Raw genomic sequence first — 15,784 nt, 5'->3', positions numbered from 1 at the left:
TTGTAAAACTTAGGGGGTTAAAATCAAGCAATTAAAATGTGGGGGACCAAAATCAAGCAATTGTGAAACTTGGGGGGCCAAAACTGCATTTAAGCCTTAAAAATTTAATTAAATTATAAAAGGTAGCCTTGCCAAGACTACCCATAACAACACTAGACTGCACCCCTGCGCCCATGCAAAAAGGCACCGGCACCATTTCCATCCCACTTCACCCACGCCTCACCCCCTTGTGTACGCCCGCCATCAAAATATTTTTATCAACGGCTAAATCAAATAGTCTATAAATCTAACATTAAAAGATACTCCATTTATGACAAAATATAAGCAAACTTTATTTTTTAGGTCCATTGCATCATTTATGTATTTGGTCTATACTATACTTTATTGCTTATTGATACGAAACATATCAACAAACGAAACACACGAATCAATCTGAACCGTATATTAAAACCAAGGCACAACATGATTTTCGCTATTGAAGGAGATTATATATTTTGATTTATCTCATGCTTGACACATATACATTCTAGCTTTTCTTGTAAATTTCCATCGTACCATATAGCAGTACTGGTTAGAAAAATTGGTCAATGACGGTTTTTTTATAAAAAAGGAAAAACATTAACCGGATATATTTTTGTGTTTTCCGTCAACAAATTGTCATTAACTCAACAAGCCTTCTTCAATCAATGTCTTTGTAGAATTAGACCTCACCTCAATGGATCATTAGTTTGTTCTTTGGAGAAACTATCCACTCAATGGGAAATGGGAAACATCCTCGGCATTCTTCACAATCGTCGGCAGCAATAATAAACACTCTCGACGACATTCAAGACGATATACTCACTCACATTCTCTCTTTTCTTCCGATCAAAGAAGCTTTTAGAACCAGCGTTCTTTCCAAGAGATGGATCTCATTGTGCTACTCACTCTCCACTCTCCACTTCGACGATATCCAAAGCGGAGTAACCACCATAGAGACATGGATTCAGTTCTGTCAAATGTTGGATGCAATTATACTCTCCCCACATGCACAACAACAAACTCTCAAAACTTTTCATCTCAAGTGTCAATACAAATTTTGGAAAATTGATCATCGCAATATCATCAAATGGATTGAAGCCGCAATACAACGTTGTGTTGAGGATCTTTCATTGTTCTTGTTATTTGGTGTCACATTGGAGCCTACTGCCATTTTCATCTCGAAAACACTTGTGGTTCTAAAATTATGCAGGTTACATGTTTCAACTTTGTCTAATTGTTCTGTTCGTCTTCCTTTACTTAAAATTCTGAGTCTGGTTGATATTAATTTTGATGATATGGGGGATTTAAATAAAATTCTATATGGGTGTCCCATATTGGAGGATTTGAAAACTGCATATATTAATGCAAGCGTCGGCGTTACAGCTGGAGGGAACTCTGAACCTTCTTTATCTAAGTTGATCAAAGCCAGTATCCGTTTATTCGATGTTCCTCTCAGAGCACTTTCTTGTGTGAAATTTCTAACTGTAACCAAGGTATGATATGATATATGATGCATCCTCTTTGATTGAATTATCTATATACATAACATTAATGTGAAACTGTTTTAGAGATATCATCAATAAGTTGTTTCTGGTTTCTTTTCATAAGTTCATATGAAAACAGTTAATTTATGTTGTGTGTAGCAAACACTTATATGATAAGCACTTAGTTATGTTGATAATATTTTTTGTTTTGTTTGCAGATGGGGAAAAGACTTCCCGATGAAAAAATCAATTCATATTACAAAGGATATCCTGTGTTTGAAGACTTAATTGAACTTCGACTATTTTGGTTTGATGATTGCATTCATGATTGGGATGACGTAGTGAAAATGCTACAAAATTGTCCCAAACTTGAAGCTCTTTCAATTTCAAAGGTTTGTTAGTCACACCGATGGATAATTATTGATTTTTGTTGGTTCTTTTTTATTCTCTAAGGATTTTTACAAAACCTATATTTTTTTTGTTTATTGACAGTGGACACAAACAAGAGGCAGAGATGATTGGAAATACCCATATCATGTTCCTAAATGTATTTCGTCTCATCTAAAAACATGTACAATTTCAGGCTATTTTGCGGTGGAAGGTGATTTTCGATTTGCAGCATATATTTTACAGAATGCGAGACATTTACAAGCTATGACAATCTGCTATCACAGTTCCCCAAATGAGAGTCCTCGATTTCTAAAAGATTTACTCTCCTGTCAGAGGATCTCTCCCGCATGTAAGCTGTCAATCAATCATCCCTACTACTGTCTCTAGTTCCTGGATGTATACCCGGTGTTTATGCTAGTTTCTAATAATATATGCTACTACTGGAGTGATGGTTTGAACAATTTAGATTGGATCTTTTATGCAATGTATGTTTCTCTTAGCATCTTCTGGAACCAAATTGCTTGACTAGAAAAATTTGTTGATGCTATATATGATTTCCCTACTTCTAGCATTTATGAGTTATGACATCGAATATTGGATTTGAACCATTAAGTTACTAGTAGTTCTTCTGGGAAACCTTGATGTACCTCTAAAATTCTGCACAAATCCCTCGTTTGTCAGATTTTCTAGAGCTTTAAATGCTTAATAGATAGATAGATTGTGTCACTTAACCTTACACTCATTCGCATTTCATGCGACTCCAATGATACTTGCAAAGCATTCAAGGTCGTAGTATTAAGATCTTTTGACTCTTGAATTGCTGCCATGACATAATCGAACTGTCTTGGAAGTGTGCGCATACTTTTTTCCATGACTTATTTTTCTGTTATATTATCACTATTCTTTTTCGTTACGAATTTGGGTCCTCTCAAATTTTTCCCTCATGTTTTCTCTAATTTTCTTAATCTAAGAGTTGGTAAATTACAAAGAATAAAAACACACTTAAGAAGAGAAAGAATCAACCATTGGATTACGAAAATGAGAGAAAACATGAAGGAAAAATTGGAGAGGATCCAAATCCCTTGTTTACATTGACCAACTTGTCCGTTTTGAAAAATAATTATTTTCATGAATACTTTCATCTCTGCTCCTCCGTTTCTATTGAGCATAATTTCCTGCTTCCTTCGCTGTTGTCAGTATGGAAGTTTTTCCTTAAGATCACAAGATCAGGCAGCTCCACATATACTGAGCTACTGACATTAGAAGCAAAGGTTTTTAACTTAATAGAATTTTTCTACCTGAATTTTTTTTCAATGCTAAATTCATGGAGACTTTTTTTTTTGTTGAAGTAAATAGAGACACATACACACTTCTTTATCTTCTATTTTATAAATATTTTTTTCACATGAACCAATTTATAAAATCTCCTATGTTTCTCACATTTTTCTCGCTTAGTCACACTCTTGCTCACATCCTATTATCCTAACAAAGTCATAGTGCTCTATTTGATGACTCCATGAACAACAATGGATACAATGATATTTTCAACTGCATGTAGATTTTGATGATTCTACAATCAGTGAATGAATTACCAACAGTTAAGTAAGTTTTAAGCCCTCCTGAACTGAAAAGAGTGTATTCATGATAACATCACCCTTGGCTTGTGTTTGTGTAGGCAAATAGCCGCTTCAATAAATTCACAATGCACACTTATTTTGACATGAGTAAGAGACACAAACAAACATATCGCATATCCAAACGGACATTTAAAATCTTAAATACATCAAACTGATCCAAAAATGTAATTTTGGTCATTCAGAACATGCCGAAGTATGCAGTTGTGTCAGCTCAGAAAAATTCAGTTTCTACTTTTTTGGAATTATGCTGAATTTTTTCAAATCAGCAAACTTCACTGAATATAAAGCACCATAGATGACACCAGTACATGAATGAACTGATACATATTTACCCTCCTGAGTCCGACTATATTCCAATTCAAAACAAAAAATCAAGTGCTACATATATATAAAGTGATAGACAAGTACATAACAGTATGGTGAATGCTTGAATGGTATAAGCCAAATTGGACCAATGACACCACTGGCTTATATACAGAGTTGGGTGTAGCTCTGTTGTCGTGTATATGAATACTGGCGCAGACAAGGACTCTCAGTCTCAACTAACATGAGAGGACCAAAAAATATCCATGTCAATGAGGATTCACAATACATAATCTCCAAGAGGAAACCATCTTGTAATCTTATGAAACATTACATACAGGCAAAAAAAACTAGCTTAAACCACAACATGACATAACAAGTTCGTAGTTTAAACCTAAAACATGATATGTAGGGTTTAACCTTACAAAATCCAAACATAAATTGACCACAAAAAGAACTCTAGATGTTTTGGGGCTAACCATGCTTTCAGAGATTTTCAACCATATAAACTAAAATTCAATTGGTAAGCATAGTGTCGGACTAATCGTTTAGCTATAAACAGTAATTTTTAATTGCAGTTCACAACCGCCACGATACAAAGATTCCAAGGTTTTAAATGTCACTATAACGGCATCACAACGGCGAATGCAGCACATTTATCATGTAATGCTGTTTAACTGCAATTTAAAACTTTGCACCTATATGAATAAATATAAACTTCAACAAAAGTCGCCTTAAATACTCCATCAAAAACCGTACAAAAGGCTAACATAAAAAGGCACACGTAGGAAGATTAAAGTCCATGATACTATATATACTAGTTCTTCCCCTCAGCACAATTAGCACACTGCAATTATTTATAGGGAAGAGAAATAGGGGAATGTGGTACATTACATCATAATAATACACAAATATTATGCAGCAAAACAGAACAAAAGCAAAACACGTGAAATAAAATAAATCACCAAACACTCTTGTTCTTTAAAGGATTGTAAAAGTCAAGATACCACCTCACAAACTTGTTGAGTCCAGTCTCCAAATCAGTAGTAGGCATGTAACCAAGCTCCCTTTGTGCTTTACTTATATTAGCATGAGTAAACCTAACATCACCATTTCTCGGCATCGGCATCACCTTCCTTTTCACCTTCACTTTCAAAAGCCTCTCCAATATATCAACAAGTTCAGTAACCGGAACCGGCGAAGTATTACCCAAATTAAAAATCCTAAACTGTGCATTCCCTTTCTTCTTGTTCCCACCGACACCAGTACTCTTCTTAGCAGTATCCAATGCCCCTAAACAACCTTTCACAATATCATCAATATATGTAAAATCTCTAGCAACACTTCCACCATCAGGTGATTCAAACACAGTAATCTGTTTCCTTTTCAAAATATCTTTTGTAAAGAAGAAATAAGCCATATCAGGTCTTCCCCAAGGACCGTAAACAGTGAAAAAACGCAACCCAGTTATAGAAAGACCATAGATATGATTATAAACATGTGCAATTTCTTCACCAGCTTTTTTTGTAGCTGCATAAAGACTAGCAGGTTGATCCGTTCGATCCTTTTCGGAGAAAGGAACTTTCGAATTCAATCCGTAAACTGAACTCGATGAAGCGTAAACAATCGACGGTTGAGGATTCGCCGATTTAGAAGCTTCTAGAAGATTAACAAAACCTGCAATGTTACTATGAATATAAGAATTAGGGTTTTGCATTGCGTAACGAACACCAGCTTGAGCAGCAAGATGCATAACGTGTGTAAATGGAACAACATCGAAGAGTTTTTGAAGAAGTTTTTCATCGTTGATATCACCTTCAACGACGAAAACACCGGCGCGTGAGAGTAATTTCTGACGAGCGCGTTTGAGATTCGGGTCATAGTAGCGGTTGAAATTATCAAGACCTAGAACACCGTCTCCACGTCGTTTAAGCGCGAGTGAGACGTGAGTACCGACGAAACCGGAAGCACCGGTGACGAGTACGGTGAGAGATGAAGCGGAGCTGCGTCGGGCGGATTTGGTGACCCGTTTTTCCCAATCGGGTCCGCCCCATGGGTTATGGGTCCGAATTGAATTTGGGGAAGGGGAAGGTGAGAGAATGAAAAAGAAAATAATGAAAGCTAGGAAAATTGAAGACCATAGTGTAAGTTTTGATAATCTAATGCGATGAATATAGTAATTATTATTATTATTATTATAAGGTTGGTAGTATTTTTCTGGTTTTAATTTTCCTGGGGTTGATGGTAATATGCTTATGTTATCCATTTTTGTTTTTTTTTTCACATTTGAGGATTTGAGAATAGTGTGGTTTTTGAGTTGTGGGTGAGGGAGAAGGTAGGTATTTTGAGAAATATTTTTGAGGGTTTTGACTTTTTATTTATACTATTGAAGTATTGACTTGGTGTGATTGTTTTTGCTTTGCTTACTTCCACCGCTAAGGTTACTTACTTCATTAGCTTGCTCTTCTTGAGTTTTTCTTGCTTGCCTTCTCAGTCATTTTAAGTGGGACTTATCTCATTAATAATTAATTTTCTATCATTTTATTTTATTTTATAATTTGTTGGATAATGACTTAATGTAGTAACGGTGTTAAAAAATTGTATGACCTGATGTAAAGAATCATAAAAATTCCTTAAGTAATAGATCAAGACAAACTAGTCAAACCATTAAAAAATAATTTGTGTGAATGCATTTCTTATTACATGGAGTGAAATCAAATAACACTCATAAAAGTTCTCGATAATATTTCTATATATATATATGTACTATTACCGTTGGCTTGGAAATCATAGTCATAAAGCCATTTGTTGATATTGCCTTATATATGTTTACTACCGTTGGAACATGGCAATATAAAATGTATGTTAATTAGTGTTCATTATAAAATACAAGTTAGAATACATGTATCACGTTCATAAACTTTGTTCATTGTATATCATGATTGATTTCAATTTCATTATGGTATATAGAAACTAGAGCTATAAATTTAAAGTTTGTTACAAGGTGGGCATAATTCTGAGGTTACAACTTACAACAAATGTCAAATTATAACTTAAAACAAAACTTATGGTGTTAAAGGTGAGACAAGTCAAGTAGCCGCAAACATAAAGAATTTGAGTACCACATATAATAATTAGAATAAAAATTCTTAAATTTCACTTTAAATCACCACCAAACCTGAATTTTAATATTTTTAACGACGGATAAATATCATACATTTTTTTTAACTAAAGATAAATATCATACATATAAACATCATAAAACGAATTGTAGATATAAACAATTGTTTTGTTAAATACATACATATAAATATTGGCTTATATAGTATACAATGGAAAAACATACAATATCATTTTTTTTACAAATACAATATCATTTTAAAATATGAAAATATGTATAAAAGGACATTTATAATTTTTAAAACTTTAGCTATAAAGTATTTTAAAAACTTAGTAATATTTTTCTCGTGTGAAACCACAATGACTATGTTCTTTGCCCCCCATCAAATGAACTTTCTCGACCAGTCTCTTCCTAATGAAACAACATAAATGCCCAAATAAACAGCATGAAGCAAACTCGAGTTATAGCAATCTTCTCTGCTCCTCCTTCGTCACCTCCTGATGTTGCTGCAAATTGGTAAAAAGAATGCAGTGTTATTTTTTTTTGTTAAGTAATCTAGTGACTAGAAATTTTATCCTTAATGTATGGATAAATGAGATGACTGATGTTCAAACTCTGGCCTCTACACATATAATGCAATATTCATATCAATTAAGTTAAACTAACGAGACAAATGCAGTGTTATTTTAAAATTTTAAGCCCAACCATGTTAAGAGATTCAATTTCTTATGTAACAAATGTAGGGACTATTTTTTTTTTTTTTACGAAAGAAAACTTAATGCATTTCATTCATAAAATGTAGGACTAAAATCTTATATTAACTAAAATAACAAAACTAAAATTGTAAATAAGATACCGAAAATTAAGAGGTTTTTACCTGGTGGTTGTTCCGACAAAGAAGGACTTGGAGAAGATGCTGAAAATTTCCAATAAAGTAAAATTAAATTTTCAGGATATATAAATGCATTAATAGGTAAATACTTCATCCGTCCCGAATTATAAGAGAAAATAAAAAAATCACATGAACAAGCTTTTTTGACAAAGTTGATGAAAATTTGTCTATTGATCCCAAGACCAGCATAATTTTATTTTAGTGAAAATGAAATTAAAAACACAAATCTTAAATGCACGGTTGGACGGGTTGGTCTTACGAGTGGGATCTCTTTATTTTGTATTTTTTTTTCATTTTATTCATTACTATATAGTTTTGGAAATATAAATGTAAAAGTGTGACATTAATTTAATGAGTTAACATCTTTTTTATACCCTCCAAAATATTAAAAAACTTTGGTAATGGAAAAAATGAAAATCGTAGAAAATTGAGAGGATCCTTACTCCGGTCTTACTCATCTTTAGTTTGAAATACGAAATACTCTCTCCGTTTCAATATATAAGATTTTTTTGTAAATTTTTATTGTTCCATTTTATAAATCATTTTCAAAGTTCAATGTGTATTAATTAAATTTTCACAAAAATACTCATACTTAAATGAAAAGAAATAAAAATAATTAATATTTTTCAGTCTTAATAATTGAAGAGTAGTTTTGGAAAAAAATGTATATTATTGACAAATTTAATGCAAAAACTATTTTTGTGAAAGAAGTTTTATATATTGGGAACGAGGCAGTAAAACATTAGGACACATATCAATATTTTCTTTTACATGTTTTTAAAATTAATAAATTTTTTGTACAATTTTTAAAAGTATTATTATTAAACGGATTATTTTTTATTCGAGATCAGAAGTTAGAGTCTAGTGGTATCTTTATGGGTCAGGTTGATGGTCCTTTTTGATAACCTGGAGGCTGATGATGAGTGATCTTCTAAGAATGAGATTAGAAGTGAACCTCTATTATGTGGTGTCTGGTTTTGACTTTATTTATTAGTGTTCCGCCTATATACGACACATTTGTTTTGTAATTTCGTTTTTTCCGATCTCTATTCGTCTTGTGCAGAGACCGGTTATTAATAATAACAATTAATATATTTGCTGTTAAAAAAATGTTATATCTAAAAATAAAATTTAATTTCATGGATCCATTAATTTCTGTTTCTGCTTGCTTGCCGGCAGCACTAGTTGTACTCACCACTTGAGCGGGTGGAAATCCGAAAAAAAAAATTAGTAGTATAATGGTTTTTTTTTTTTTGGGTTATCACAATAGATTTTTAAATTCGTAAGAATTTTTGTGTAAGAAAAAAAAATTATGTTAACTAGTGCTCTAAGAATCAAAATGTTATTTTGCTTGTTAAAAAAAAGAATCAAAATGGTAAATTTTATATTAAAATTAACATTTTTTATATTTTTAAATGGCTGACTACACAAATTTTAAAACAATTTTAATATTGTGTAAATTTTTTATTTTTTTTAATATATTTGATTCGTTAACTATAATACTTCAAAGATACAAGGTTAATATTTTCCGGTAATTATACTTGCACGACATAATGTTTATTTACATTAAAAAGGACAAAAACCCAATTAATATTAAATATTTTGTTAATTTGACATACCTTTGCAGAAGCTGAAATCAAAGCTACTACCACATGAGTGGAGAAATCGGTAAGCTTGAGCAGTTTTAACACCAAACCCTTCAAATAATTCAGGAGTTGCAAGTTGACAGATACATGTTTTGTGGGTTGTGCTTAGATCTTTAACTACATTGCAGCAAAAATCTGGTGGCTTAGTTGAATTAGCATAGTTAATGCATGGCAATAGGTGATTAGCACAAGTTGGAAACATTTGTGCATCTACTAAACTAATTACATTGATGCTAATTATTAGCACCAATACCCAAATTCTGCCATTATTCATTTTGTTGTTATAATTGATGAAACAATGAGACCTTAATTTTGTTACATTTTTCCTATGCGGAAATGTGTGTATTTATATGTTGCTTTGGTTTAATTTGGTGATTAATTAATAGATATAGTTCCTATTGCCTCACTTGAAAGGTTGATTTTCCTAGAATTAATTAATATTTGGTTTATTTTTTCTTGGTGATTTGATGACTCTTTCAACAAGATTGGCACTCAGTTGACTAAAAGCATGATCAATATATAAACTTATAAAATAATCTTATATATTCAAAATAATTACACATGAATGGATAAACACACAACAAACAGCGCTGTTAACTTTTTTTGGATGACAAAATATTTCTTCTTAAACATTACATCGAGAAATCTAAGAGATATAATATTGTTATGCATAACTCTTTGAACTCTTTTTAGAAGATCCACAGGTTCTGGTGTTTAACCATTTTACCCGAAGTAGCTATGAGGGCCGCTTATTCCACAATAAAATCCTCATTTCTTAATCCCACATGTGGGGAAACACCAATCAAGTTCACACATGCATGTTTTCCTTTTACTCACCCTGACACTAAGATATATAATTTTTTTTTCATCCGTGAATGAAGTGACGATCATCACAAGAAACTCACACACACACGCACAAAATTTTGAGGTCTTGAGATCGAATTCATATAAAAGTGTTCATTTAACAATATTAGTATTTATTAATTGAGTTTGAACCCGATAAAAATGTTCAATATAATAATAATATTAATATTTGAGAGTCGAATATATAGATGAATTGAGCTATTTATTTTGGTGAGATTCTCTACTTTTATTTCATGGGGAAAATATTCTTGCTTTGTCTTTATCTCTGGTCAATCGTTTATCTCTCTAATCCTTATTTCTTAAAAATCAATCACTCTTCAATCTCCATTATTTTTTTTGCAAGAAAAAAGTAAGGTGTCTTTTGGAGTTGCTTTAGAGTTTCTCTGAAATTAAATAATTAAGATGGTTTCTCTCCCAACCCCACTCAATTCTTTTCTACCCCCTGAATTTCCGTTTTTGTCCCTGGGGTACTGCGGTTTATACAAACCGAAATAAGCTGACATGCTGATAAATTTCGGTAACCACTTACCGAAATCTGGGACATTTCGGTTCGTAGGTACCGAAACAATTATTTCGGTAAATTTCTACCGAAAATGACCTAATTCCAGCGACCAACGTACCGAAATCTAGGACATTTCGGTTCGCAGATACCGAACAAGATGACGTTCGTTTTTTGTGTACCAAAAACGCTAATGTTCGATTTGCAGTTACCGAAATGGTCTAATATTTGGCTTCGGTGAATACGAACCAAAGTTTTTTGGCAAAAATGTTTCAAACCGCAAGGGGCAAACTTGGATTTTTTGGGGGTAGAAAAGAATTGAGGGGGGTTGGGAGAGAAACCATCAATAACTAAAATTTTATTGTTTCTCTGATCAACTATGTCAATTTGATGGTGAGTTGAGGGCAAATGAGACATGGATCAAACTCAATTAAAATTTGGATAAAGTGTCTAAAATTTTCGATCCAATCTGTTTGGAGAGCCTTTATGATGTGAGGAAATTGGTTTTTAACCATAGTTTTGAACCTTTGAAAGTAACGAAAGCATTTGACCCTTTTTTAAATAAGTTGATCCATGTAAAACTTTGTGAGGCATCACCAAATATGAGTAAGTGAAAGCGACATATTAATAGTCTTACATTAGATTAAGATTAGATAGAAGAATGTTTGAACATGTCTTTATAAATGGAGTGAGTTCTCATTTTACATGTTAGTTTTGTAATAAAGTCAAAATAAAATATTATGAAACATAATATTCATGAAAATAAGAGAGAAATTTAAAAATTTATAGTAAGTGTTTAAGTATTTGATAATGAAATTGGTAAAAGTAGAGATTTATAATTTTGAGATTTGAATCTTTAAAGTGGTTAAAATGTAAAGTGAGGAAATTAAAAGTTGTGGTTGTAATAACTTCGTGATTTGTTATGATGTGATTCAGGGGTGTCTCCGAGTTTTTAGAGGCTCTATGCAAAATTAAAAAGTGGCCCATAAATAAAAAAACATAATTTTTTAAAAAAAAATCATCGATTTAAATTGCATATAATATAAAAAAAATAATCATTCTTATTCTTATAAACATATAATTATTGATATTAAACCAATTGCATTAAACCAAATAGGACAAAAAACATTGTCATGTTGAAATTAGTAATAAAAGGTTTTTTTTAATAAAATTGAAAACTATCGTAAAACAAAAATAATTTTTATAATCATTTTCATAAAATAATTGAAAACTGGTGACGAATGCCAAAAAAAAAAAAATTGAAAACAAACAACACAACTAAAATAGAAAAACTGGGTCTGGCTCTGGGCCTCTATTCTGGTTAATATAATATGGATGAAATGTGGACAAATCGTAATGGGTCAATTTGACAATGGGAAAAGAAGCTTTAGATTTAGTCATGTAAAATTTGGTACAATGACACTAATGATCTTGATTGATGAAGGTGTAATAAGAGACACCCTTGTTATATGGTTTGATGGCCAAAATCTATGAGTCTACAACAAAAAATTCAGGATTCATAATCTCTCATATCTTTTGTGAGGCTAACATGTTTCTTTTATAAAGTTTGGACTTCAAATGGATTGTAAAAGTTGTCTTCTAATTTTGCATCTTTTGATTTTTGGACTTCAAATGGATTGTGAAAGTTGTCTTTTAAATATTGCTCCTAATTTCGCTTCTTTTGATCTACGGTGGTGCTATTCATTGCGAAAGAAAATTTCACGAACCTATCATGGATCAACTTATCTTTATTGGAAAACATGGGAGGCTGGATAAAGAGTTGGATATGATATTTAGCCAAATGGACTATCGTGATTCGTGATGGTCTCGTGATAAAGTAGTTCGTGACAAGCAGCATTTCCCTTTGATTTATTGGCCGATATCAGTTCCTTGTTGAACTAAGGTTGATAGTAGAATAATAACCTCTAAATTCTAATTATAAAGTTTGATGGCAATAAAGTAAAATAGATCAATTTACTCTTTAATGTTTTGTTTCATGTGTAGTGTATTTCCTTATATTCTTAGGTAGTTTATCCTCTGATATTATGCACTAGCTAGTGAGGGAGAATGACATTTATAACATCAAAATATTTAAGAATAGCAAATTCTTTTATGTATAAAAAAAATAAAAAGTGACCAGTGGAATGATGTGTTGCTTGATGAAAATGATGAATAAAAAAAACTTTCGACATATATATGAGAATGCTCATAATCATCTAGTCTAATACTAGTTGTTTTTCAAATACTTTGGTATGACATTGGAGATTCACATCACATTTTTTATACTGTTGTGACTTGTGAACGATGCGTATTTGCTCTTGAGTGTGCACTAATCAATGCGTATTTGAAATTAATGGGAAATATAAGATGAGTTTTTTTTTTAATAATCATATTTTTTCATATTGGAGTTAACAATCGAACATCTAATCATCTGCTTAAGTGACACAAGATTTCTACCACTTTTTTATTTTACAACTCAAGACTTTTACTATTTAGATTAATTCATTGTTGATATTAATTATATCCGTTTAAGTGGGGAAATAGAATTCTAAAATAGACAACCACCAAATACATGGGAATACGTTCAATAATAATGAAAAAATAATTTCAAATACAATTTTGGTTTAGTTAGATGACGATCTCACGAAGATAAATAATTACGCAAACATCTATTTTAATTTTTGAAAGTCTAACTCGTTGAAATTTTGTACCAAAAAAAGAAAAAAAAACTCGCTGAAATTACAAATACATTTACATATATCTTTTTAATTTTATAGAATAAATTAACCAACAAAATACAAATTTCTTCTTCCTAATAAAAACACATGGATACCCAAATGAACGGTATGAAATAGAGTTTGATTAAAACGGTCGTAGCCGCTCCTCCTTCATCACTTCCTGGTGTTGCTGCAAATTGATAAAAGAAAAAAGTTATTTAAACACAATTTTCTAACAAAAATACAATAATATACATTTTTTATTATCATTTGCATGCATCAGATTTCGTCCTTTTAAATAGAGAAAATGAGGTGTCAAATTTTAATCTCCAAATCCGATGTTCAAATAACAGATCTCAATTAATAAAAATTCGGGCTAATAAAAATGTCGAGAAAAACTTGAATTTAAAAAAAAAGAATTGAAGAGATTTTTTTTACAAAAACTCTGTATTTTTTTATTTCAAAATAATTTAGAGATTTTGTTTAAATAAGTTTGCGGGAATCATAGAAACAATTGTAAGAGTTTGGAAGTTTCAATTTTTCTTTTTGATATGGAAAATATGTAATTTATTTTTTGACGGAAGAAAATATGTAATTTTTAGGGAGAAAAAAATTGGGAAACAATTAACAAAGTTGAGGGTTTGGGCCAAGTTTTGATTTTGTGGCTCATACAAAAGGCGGCTCATTTAGCTTTGGAGTAATTTAGACCCCTTCACATGGGATTGGAGCCAAAATGACTCAAGCCATTGAAATTTATAGTTCAGTCTCATTAAAATATTCTTCTTGCACTCCTAGAAGTCCTCATTCGCCTTTAGAAATTTCAAAAATACCCCATTTGCTATTTAAGTAGCGAACTCATGGGGCACAAAATCTAGGATAAAACATGTGTCATCTAATTTAAACGCTGTAGAGACTAATTCATCGAGTCTTGTAAGAACCAAATGAGTAGCAAACTCTTCTTAAGAATTTTAACGCTGATGCATGCTCAAACTAGGGATCAAACTCAAGCCTTTGATTAAACTAGAAGAAACATGCGTCATCTAATTTAAACGCTCTCGGGTAAAATGAGTTAAACCCCATCTTTTTATTTTTTAGATTTTGTTTAATTTCCTAGTCAAAAAATATATATGTTGTGAAAAATTAGGCCTCACTCACCTTGTGAAAACATTTTCTATTTTCATATTTCTTAAAATTTATGATGTTAATTTTACTTGCGATAAGTAAAGCATTGTGTGTGTACTTAATAAGTAAAGCACTACTTAAGCATTATTAGTAATCCAAAAAAAGCAGAGACATTAATTGAGAGGCTTTTACCTGGTGGTTGTTGCACCAAAGATGGAGAAAGAGCTGGAGAAGAAGCTACAATTTTCCAAAAAAAGTAAAATAAAATTTCAAGACAAAAGAACCCAATAAATAATATGAATATGAAATGTTTAATTAATTTAACATATATACCTTTGCAAGAGTTGACATCAAAATTGACACCGCATGCATGAAGAACTGCCAAAGCTTGAGATAGTTTAACACCAAAACCTTCAAGTAAGCCAGGAATTGCAAGTTGACAAAAACATGCTTCTTGTGTTGCATCAAAAACATCTTTAACTGGATTGCAACATATGTCTGGTGGGTTTGTTGAGTTAAGGTAATCCATGCATGGTAATATCTTATCAGCACAAGGTGGAGCCACTTGTGCATCTACTAAGCTAATTAAATTCATGTTGCTAATTACTACCATCATTAACACCCAAATTATCATAATTTTGCAATTATCCATTTTGTTGTATGTAACGTTCTAACTAAATATGAGACGACAATGAGACCTTAATTCTGTTCCACTTAATTTAATTTCTTGTTTTGATATGGATGTGTATAAGTCTTTATATATAGTTCCCATTGCCTCATTGGAAATATTTGTTTTTTCCTTTAATATATATTTATTAATTAATTAGCTGGTGACTCTCTCAAGTAAGATTTGCATCTCAAAGGAATATTGTGAACTGTATATCTACATATTTTGGGTGAGATTCTCTACCATAAAAAATATATTCTTACTTTGTCTTTATATGTGTTTATTATTTGGTTTTTTTTAATAGAAAAAATGATAAATCATTGAAAACTCAAACACAAAGTGGAGTGACCATGATTTAAACTCCGGTTATGATGTCCGACCTAACAATTTCGAAGTTTCTTTCGGTTGAGTTAGAATTTGT

General features: G+C 31.5%; 4 protein-coding genes across 5 annotated transcripts; 1 reads left to right on the top strand and 3 right to left on the bottom strand.

The window, feature by feature from the left end:
- The first annotated feature begins 745 nt into the window (after positions 1–745).
- LOC123904703 (F-box/LRR-repeat protein At4g14103-like) lies at positions 746–1,520 on the top strand. The gene has a single exon (XM_045954332.1). It carries the CDS (start codon positions 756–758, stop codon positions 1,518–1,520), a length of 765 nt encoding a protein of 254 aa, XP_045810288.1. The 5' UTR covers positions 746–755.
- Positions 1,521–4,624: 3,104 nt separating this feature from the next.
- Positions 4,625–6,313, bottom strand: LOC123909898 (UDP-glucuronate 4-epimerase 5-like). The gene has a single exon (XM_045960828.1). It carries the CDS (start codon positions 6,099–6,101, stop codon positions 4,797–4,799), a length of 1,305 nt encoding a protein of 434 aa, XP_045816784.1. The 5' UTR covers positions 6,102–6,313; the 3' UTR covers positions 4,625–4,796.
- A 911-nt stretch (positions 6,314–7,224) lies between these two features.
- Positions 7,225–9,818, bottom strand: LOC123909051 (non-specific lipid transfer protein GPI-anchored 7-like). The gene is made up of 3 exons (XM_045959830.1): positions 9,468–9,818; positions 7,834–7,872; positions 7,225–7,462 (listed from the first exon to the last, which is right to left on the bottom strand). The coding sequence occupies exons 1-3, from the start codon at positions 9,766–9,768 to the stop codon at positions 7,368–7,370; spliced, it is 435 nt and encodes a 144-aa protein (XP_045815786.1). The 5' UTR covers positions 9,769–9,818; the 3' UTR covers positions 7,225–7,367.
- A 3,685-nt stretch (positions 9,819–13,503) lies between these two features.
- Positions 13,504–15,408, bottom strand: LOC123909456 (non-specific lipid transfer protein GPI-anchored 9-like). 2 transcript variants are annotated; one of them, XR_006809925.1, is made up of 4 exons: positions 15,030–15,408; positions 14,889–14,933; positions 13,587–13,764; positions 13,504–13,550 (listed from the first exon to the last, which is right to left on the bottom strand). XR_006809925.1 is itself a non-coding variant. In XM_045960298.1 (3 exons), the coding sequence occupies exons 1-3, from the start codon at positions 15,346–15,348 to the stop codon at positions 13,670–13,672; spliced, it is 459 nt and encodes a 152-aa protein (XP_045816254.1). In that variant the 5' UTR covers positions 15,349–15,408; the 3' UTR covers positions 13,504–13,669. The 2 variants fall into 2 exon arrangements, 1 of the variants encoding a protein (XP_045816254.1); XM_045960298.1 differs by having other exon boundaries at positions 13,504–13,764.
- Between the last annotated feature and the right edge of the window lie 376 nt (positions 15,409–15,784).

The sequence above is a fragment of the Trifolium pratense genome, linkage group LG2 (assembly GCF_020283565.1).
Source record: "Trifolium pratense cultivar HEN17-A07 linkage group LG2, ARS_RC_1.1, whole genome shotgun sequence".
NCBI classification, from domain to species: domain Eukaryota; kingdom Viridiplantae; phylum Streptophyta; class Magnoliopsida; order Fabales; family Fabaceae; genus Trifolium; species Trifolium pratense.
This window is presented reverse-complemented; position numbering and strand designations above follow the sequence as displayed.